At 38.0% G+C, this 8,756-nt stretch overlaps 1 protein-coding gene across 2 annotated transcripts; it reads right to left on the bottom strand.

The window, feature by feature from the left end:
• Positions 1 to 85: 85 nt before the first annotated feature.
• Positions 86 to 7,933, bottom strand: cyp2j20 (cytochrome P450, family 2, subfamily J, polypeptide 20). 2 transcript variants are annotated; one of them, XM_087298226.1, is made up of 10 exons: positions 7,722 to 7,933; positions 5,249 to 5,411; positions 4,784 to 4,933; positions 4,536 to 4,696; positions 2,012 to 2,188; positions 1,786 to 1,927; positions 1,515 to 1,702; positions 970 to 1,111; positions 697 to 875; positions 268 to 404 (listed from the first exon to the last, which is right to left on the bottom strand). In XM_087298226.1, exons 1-9 carry the CDS (start codon positions 7,911 to 7,913, stop codon positions 700 to 702), a joined length of 1,491 nt encoding a protein of 496 aa, XP_087154352.1. In that variant the 5' UTR covers positions 7,914 to 7,933; the 3' UTR covers positions 268 to 404; positions 697 to 699. The 2 variants fall into 2 exon arrangements, with proteins under 2 accessions (XP_087154351.1, XP_087154352.1); XM_087298225.1 differs by having other exon boundaries at positions 86 to 875.
• Between the last annotated feature and the right edge of the window lie 823 nt (positions 7,934 to 8,756).

Below are 8,756 nucleotides of genomic sequence, written 5' to 3'. Positions count from 1 at the left end.
TTATGTTTTCATTTTAGGGGCAAATAATGTACAGTTCTGATAGAATGTCCCCTAACATTATAACACTTTAAGATCAAATACATCCTTTGTTACTTTCAATTTTGTTTATTCATATGTAAAATGCATACCATCTAAAGTACAGTTACAGTTATCTATTGATTCAGAATAGAGATCCGAATGGTACAGATTGCATTGTTTGCAAGTCACCAGTTGATGGCGATAAAAACTCAATGATCCGAATTAGGATGTTCCAAAACACTTCATTAGCAAAACCGCTCCACTGAAAAGATCATTATAATCAAGATAAATATTTGAATTTAACTACGATCTGAATAAAGTTTTAAAGCTGTCTAAAGTGTTTACTGTATTACTAATCTAATAACTAAGCTACAGCCAAAATGCTTCAGAAATTAAGGCATTTGTTTATTCTGTCAGAGAAGTTCACAGAATAGACAGGACTAGTCTGGTAAATTTACACACACGCACACACACACACACACACACACACACACACACACACACACAACCACACCACACACACACACACACACACACACACACACACACACACACACACACACACACACACACACACACACACACACACACACACACACACACACACAATTGTATTATAATAAATCATAAAAAATACTATATATCAAGTAGGCTAAATCACTTTTTTACATGTAGTTTGTTTTAGTGTGGTACTGCACACAGTTTGTATGGCTGGGGACAGTGAGTGGCCCCAAGATTATAATCCAAGCTGGGCTCCACTCCCGCTGGTGGAGAGAAAGTGAAGCGCTGCAGCAGAGAGGAGAAGAAGAGGAAGAGCTCCATCCTCGCCAACTGCTCCCCAAGACACACTCTCTTTCCTGAAAATCAAACAATCCGACAGATAATTATAATGCATTTCTTTATAGGAGGACTAAACTGAACTGGGATCATTTGGAAACAGTTTTCTTGTACCTAGAGAAAAAGGTAAAAAGGCATCTCTCCTCCTGAATTTGCCCTCAGCATCCAGGAAGTGACCCGGGTTAAAAGAGTGAGGCGTCTCCCACTCAGACTCATCAAACAGCACTGATGTCAAATTACTGGTCACCATTGTGCCCTGAAAAACAACAAGATGCTTAAACTGAAGATATAGGTGACTTTAGTTTTCAAGACATGGTCCTAGGTGACCCATAAAATACAGTTTGTGCATTAGACCAACCATTGCTAAGGCTGCTGATTAAAAGTAATAATGTTGTAAATATTTTTTAGGCCAATCTTTCCTCTTCATAACACTTTAATAAATTACCAGGAGCCACAAGTATTAATTTAATATTGCCTGTATATGTGTTTTGCCAGTAGCTGTTGACCTGCACAATATGAATCACCAAGTAGCAGTGTTTCGTTAATGTTCGACTGAAGTAAAAGGCTTACCTGCATCTCAGATGGCCTGAAAGTAAGTTAACAGCAAATTCAATTAGAAATACTATTCACTAACTGCGCCTAAACACCACTATGCTCACCTTTGGAATAGAGTATTTTTCTATCTGAGTATCTTCTGAAGTAGTCCTGGCCAGATTTATGGGGATAATATTTCCCATCCTCTGTATCTCATGAATGACAGCATTGGTGTAGGGCATGTTGTCTCTGTCTGATACAGATGGCTGCCTTGAGCCTCCAACAATGGCATCAATCTCCTGCTGAACTTTAGCTAAGGACAGAAAACACATCTTAATGTGTGAGCATATTCTTTTTATGTGCATATGAATGCTGTTTCTGATAGTAAGCTCTCACCTTGTATCTCAGGATACTTCATCATGTAGAGAAGACCCCAGTACAGAGTGGTGGAGGTGGTCTCAGTTCCTGCTACAAACAGATCCAGAGTACAGATGCACAAGTTCTCCACATCAAACCCTGCAGCTGTGTCGTCTTTATGCTGAACAACATAAACAAGAGACATTTCAAAAACAGCCATACAATATGAACATTCCTGCACCAGCACACCTAAAAATATTCTTACCTTTTCCATCTCATCTAGAAAGCAGTCAATGTAGTCTCGAGGATTCAGTGGATCATGATCCACTTTGTGTTCATTCACCTTCTCTCCAACAAACTCAATCAACTTCCCCCACAGAGCAATAATCCTTTTGTGTGGTCCAGGCAGCAATCTCATGAGCCATGGCAGCATGTTATACAGCTATAATAAAGCATGATATGAAAAATTACTATGGTGTTATATTTGTGACATAATTCTGCGCACAAAAGATCATGTTTTGAACAAGCAAAATGGCTTGTTGACAGATGTTAACTCGGCTTTGTGGTGAAAATTGTCTAGAAAAGAAGAATGATTTTGAGCAAGCAAAATTTTGCAGTTAAAGCAAAGTTAAAAATAAAATAAATAAAGTTTTGCAGTGCACAGGTACCATTTTGTGCATATGCAACAGTAGGCCTGACATAAACATGAGCATCCAAACACAAACCCAGCATCACAATATGATGTAAGTCCAGCCAATCAGATGGCTGCTAAATTCTGATTGGCTAACTTGACAATTAATCACCACATTCCTTGCATTTCAGAAGACTGCTGAAGAGAAGTATAAGACACAGGGTTCACAATAATTAGTTGCTTAATCATTAATTTTCCTTCGGCTTAGACCCTTATTTATCAGGGGTCACCTCAGCGGAATGAACCGCCAACTAATCCACAACCCAGTACTTGGAAACACCCATACACTCTCGCATTCACACACGCACCCATACTACGGTCAGTTGAGTTCTTCCAATTTGAGTTTAATATTGAGTTGCCCCACTCAGCAGCTAAAACAGCTTATTTTTCATTCTTGGTTATGGGAATCATTCTTCTAGAAGTACGATTACATAGAAACATACTCACTCATCCATAGTGCATTGGTGTGCACTCATGTTGAAACAGGAAGGAGCCATTCATAAATAAATCAAATTTACCATTATGTCTTGGTATTCTGAAGCATTAAGAATTTATTTCTCTGAAAAAAATTGCCTCGTCTCCACTCAGCAGTACAATGGAGTGTAGTACAGAACAGTGTGATTTAGTAAAAGTCACCTGGATCAGCCTTGCATTTACACCCTGTTCACACTGGGCATCGGGATCAATGCTTAACAGAGTATGTTTCTGAAGCTCACATGACCAACCATGATATTAAGCTTTTAATCTGTTTTGACATACTGATATTCTTTGCTGCTGCACAAACATGATTGGCTAGCGTCTGCTCTAGTATTTGCACAAAGCGAACTGATTGGATGATTCTTCTGTTAGCACTTGAGAAGTTGAACGTATTTAAACTTCTGTGCAATGGAGGCAACGTGACTCGACGGACCCACAATTCAGTTTGGCAATGTTTAATGTCACTCCACTCAAAGTCAATGGGAAGCCTTAACGGTGACAATCCCATGTGAGCAGGGCATTAAACTGCCAATAGTATCCAATAGTAGGCATCTGTTGTATGCCAGAATGTTGCAATTGACATCATTCTCACTGAACGAAGAAAGCCATATATACATATAGCGTCTTTTACATGCTGAGCTACATTAATTCAAATGTAGAGGCGTGGAAAGCATGTGCAAATAAATAGGAAGAGCATCACTCATCACACTTTTTAAACATTTAGATGCTCCATGTGAACAGGCCTGTAAACCATAAAAAATGGACAAGGCTTGTTTAATCTGGTCGACCGACTGTGTATTTAATAATTGCATTTTGTGTTGTTGTTCCTATGGCTTTTTGTGCTGATTCTTTGTAAACCAATCAGCATTCGCACGGGTCTATTCAACAGCCATTACTGTATACTGACCATAGACTGACATTATTTTCCAATTATTATGGTGTACTGTTGTGTTAGGTATTGTTGGAAATGGGAATTGAAATTGAAACATGAAAATTGTTGGTTATTTCTAATAGGAAAATGAAAAAAAAAAAAAAAGGAAAACCATACTGTAATGTACCCACCATATCGCTTAGTGGAATTTAGAAGTTTATTGCTTTTGTCTCTTTAGAAAGTTGACAACTACTGCACATTGTATTTCTCAGCATACGCTGACCCTGCTCATCTTTTAGAATTGATTTCATTCCCAATTGTTCTAATTTCATTCCACTTTGTTTTAATTCCATAAACAATTTAATTCAAATATTTAGTGGTGAGAAAATTTCATCAATGGACAAGTGGAAACATCACGTTGCCATGCTTAAATATCTTGAGCTCTTGAGCGCAACCCATTTCTTGACAAATCTTTGTAGAAGCTGTCTGCATGCCTAGGTGCTTGATTTTATACACCTGTGACATGGAAGTGCTTTTAACACCTGAATTTAATGATTTGTAGGGGAGTATTTTGCTAATATAGTGTATTTACTTGAAATGCCACTACAAATAGAGCGCAAGCCTGTGAAGAACACTGTTTCATTATAAAATTCAACCCGACCCCTCAGAATTATGAGACATGTAAAAAAAGTAAACTGAGCAGAAAAGACGTTGAACTAAAGTTAACTTGTTAAAGGAGAAAATGTTTACTTGAGCGCAGATGCCTCCTTCCAGATGCACAGTCTCGTTGATGTTCTTCAGCAGAGTCTGAAATTTATGGTCACTGTAGTCAAAGCGATTACCAAACACAAGTGCACAGATCACATTTGATACAGCGTTGTTCAGAAGTAAGCGAGGGTCAAAGGGTTGACCTACAGCAAAAAGAGATAAATCACACCATAATTTCAAATTAAAACGTCATTTTCCGTTATTTTCAACCAACAAATCTTAGAAAATACCCTGTTCATTTGAAATGGCCTCATTCAGAAAGCCACTTTCGAGATTGATGGATGGCTCCAAGTTTTTCTTTCCCAATCCGAAGTTTCGAAGAGTCGAGAGTGCAAATCTCCTCTGCTGCTTCCATTTATATCCACTGGAAGCCACTAAACCTGTTTACAAAACGGACACTTAATTAGAAAAGTAATTAATTATTGTTGTTTTTAGTCATTCTGCAGATTTATTCAATCATTTTCTTTTTGGCTTAGTTCCCTTATTAATCTGGGGTCACCACAGAGGAATGAATTGCCAACTTATTCAGCATATGTTTTACACAGTGGATACCTTTCCAGTTACAACCCATCACTAGGTAAACTGCAGATTTAACATTCTGATATTAGGTTATCCATTGTGTTCACACAAATAACTCTTTATATAAATGTTTAAATAGGCGTTGAGACAAATTACTTTAAAGTTTTCAGACTCACCTTTGTCTCCAATAATGTCGTGAAATAAGGGTAAAATGGCTCGATCAGCGAGGTTGTCACCCTCTTGAGTATACACTTCCTTCACTAAGTTATATCCATTTAACACAACAATTCTTGGTCCAAAAAGTCTAAGGCTGAAAATCTTGCCATATTTTTCTGCAAACTGAAAAATGTGATTTTAAAACCATCATGAGGCACACTGTACAAATATTAGTAATGTCAATATTTCTTAAAAGCATAATTCAAAACTTTTAAAACTAAAACACTAAATCTGTCATCCTTTACTCTGCCTTCAGTTGTGAGAAACCTGCTGGGAGTTTCTTCTGTTAAACGCCAACAGAAATACAGGTCCTTTTCAAGGAATTAGCATATTGTGATAAAGTTCATTATTTTCTGTAATGTACTGATAAACATTAGACTTTATATTTTAGATTTATTACTCACAACTGAAGTTGTTCAAAGCCTTTCATTGTTTTAATATTGATGATTTTGGCATACAGCTCATGAAAATCCAAAATTCCTATCTCAAAAAATAAGCATATCATGAAAAGGTTCTCTAAATGAGCTGTTAACCTAATCATCTGAATCAACTAATTAACTCTAAACAACTGCAAAACATTGCTGGAGAAGGACCGATTCCAGACCCTAGGGGACCTGCGAAAGCAGTGGACTGAGTCTGGAGGTAAAAACATCCAGGCCACAGTGTACAGCCGTGTGCAAGAACCAGAAACAGCGGCAGAAGCACGTGACCTTGGCTACAGAGAAGCAGCACTGGACTATTGTTCAGTATTCCAAAGTGCTTCTTCCCGATGAAAGCTAATTTTTCATGTCATTCTGAAATCAAGGTGCCAGAGTCTGGAGGAAGACTGGGGAGAGGGAAATGCCAAAATGCCTGAAGTCCAGTGTCAAGTACCCACAGTCAGTGATGGTCTGGGGTGCCATGTCAGCTGCTGGTGTTGGTCCACTGTGTTTTATCAAGGGCAGGGTCAATGGAGCTAGCTATCAGGAGATTTTGGAGCACTTCATGCTTCCATCTGCTGAAAAGCTTTATGGAGATGAAGATTTCATTTTTCAGCAGGACCTGGCACCTGCACACAGTGGCAAAACCACTGGTAAATGGTTTTCTGACCATGGTATTACTGTGCCTAATTGGCCTGCCAACTCTCCTGACCTGAACCCCATAGAAAACCTGTGGGATATTGTGAAAAGAAAGTTGAGAGACGCAAGACCCAACACTCTAAATGAGCTTATCAAAGCATCCTGGGCCTCCATAACATCTCAGCTGTGCCACAGGCTGATTGCCTCCATGCAATTCTGCATTGAAGCAGTTATTTCTGCAAAAGGATTCACAACCAAGTATTGAGTGCATAACTGAACATAATTATTTGAAGGTTGACTTTTTTGTATTAAAAACACTTCTTTTATTAGTCGGATGAAATATGCAAACTTTTTGAGATCGGAATTGTGGGTTTTCATGAGCTGTATGCCAAAATCATCAATAATGAAACAACAAAAGGCTTTGAACAACTTTAGTTGTGTGTAATGAATCTAAAATATATGAAAGTCTAATGTTTATCAGTACATTGCAGAAAATAATGAACTTTATTACAATATGCATTTTTTTAAAGGACCTGTTTATAGAAGAAAGCTGTAACTATTGAATTCCAATGTATTTCTTTACTGGGGAAGTCGATGGTTACAGGTTTCACTTAGTCACAGTGCAATGAACCACCAATTACTCTGGCAACTGTTTTTACAGTGGATACCCTTCAAGCTGCAACCCAGTCCTAACCCAAACACTCTCCCATTCACATACTACAGCCAAATTAGTTTATTATGTCTTTGGACTGTGAATCTGGAAACCTTGGAAATCGGAGCACCCGGAGGAAACCAACACAGACACTGGGAAAATAAGCAAACTTCAGTTGGGACTCGAACCTGCGACCTTTATCTGGCTGTGAAGCTACCATGTAAACAACTTAACCACTGTACCTTACAGGTTTTCAGCTTTCTTCATAATATCTTCTGCTCAACCATAGTATTTTTTCCTGAAGTCAATATGGTTGCAACCAGCATTATTCAAAACATCTTCTTTTGTGTTCAAAGAAAAAAGGTATAAAACCACACGCGCGAGAAATAATAATACATTTTCATTTTTGGGTGAACTATCCCTTTAACCCGAGTGTGTCCGCGCTTACGGGTAACTGACGAAATATTGACGTAACGTTACTGTAGTTACACGCAACGTAATGTTTAAGTTCTTTCGCTATAATATGCAAGGTAGTACGAGTTACTGCTGGTTAAACCAACGAGTTCTTGCAGTGTTACTATAATGTAAATGATTTACTTGTAGTTTGCTAATAATTTCCCATTTTAGCGAGTTAAACGGGTTCCTTTGCAGTTAGCTTACCGCTTTACATTTTTTTTACAGATTTTCAAACAACTAAGACCGAAGCGTTATTGTTTTTTTTACCTCTGATAACTGAAGATGAAGCTTGCTTGGATCGATATGATGAATATCTCCTATAATCGGTAAAGACCAGGGTCCAGGAGGAAAGTTTTTCGGCGTTTTATTTTTAATAAAGTCACTTAGTAACAAAAAGACACACACAAATATCAGAATACTTTTGATGTCGATCCACTCGTAAAAGTGCAACATGTCCATGACTGACACTTCCTCACGCTGGCTACTGTAAAACGAAGGTCGGCGCAATGATCCAAATGGGCAGGGCTAAAAAGAGGCGCACCTTCAAAAATGTATTATTTTATAATAGACCTATATAACCCATTCTCACAGTATGTGATATAGCCATATTTGCTCATTAATCGCAGTTATTAAAAAGAGGTGACTGCAGCAAGAACTTGGCACTAAACAAGAAAACTGCACACTTAATTACCTATAAACATTCTCACTCTTTCAGGTCTAGACTGCTTCACAGTTCTTTCTCCTGAAGCTGCTGCTCAGTTCACAGCTCAGATCTTGAGTTTTTAAACAACATTTTATCACCTTTATTAATCACTTTCTTTCAGATTTATTAGCAAATAGTTTTGTGTTTTAAAAAATCACCAAATATTTTTCATTTGTACATTTCTTAGTCCATTTATTCATCAGGGGTCACCATAGCAGAATGAACCACCAGTATATTCAGCAAGTTTTACACAGCGAATGCTCTTCCAGCTGAAACCCAGTAATGGGAAACACCCATACACTCTTACATTACCAAATCCAATAAAAAAAATAAATAATTAAAGTTGCATGTTTCTTAATTTAGCATGGCACTGGACACCGTTTTTATGGCTGGGGACAGTGTGTGCCCCCATTTTATAACCCAAGCTGGGCTTCACATCCGCTGGTAAAGAGAAAGTAAAGCAAAGAGGAGAAGAAGAGGAAGAGCTCCATCCATTCTCTTTCCTGAAACTGGGATTAAAAAGATATATGTTCATCTTTAAAAGAAATTTCAGCAGTGTGGGCTGCTCCCATTTGGAGGTTCAATAAATCTGTTGATAT

The sequence above is a fragment of the Danio rerio genome, chromosome 20 (assembly GCF_052040795.2).
Source record: "Danio rerio strain M-AB ecotype USA chromosome 20, GRCz13ab, whole genome shotgun sequence".
Taxonomy (NCBI): Eukaryota; Metazoa; Chordata; class Actinopteri; order Cypriniformes; family Danionidae; genus Danio; species Danio rerio.
Note: the sequence above shows the minus strand (reverse complement) of the source record. Positions and strands in the feature narration are given on the sequence as shown.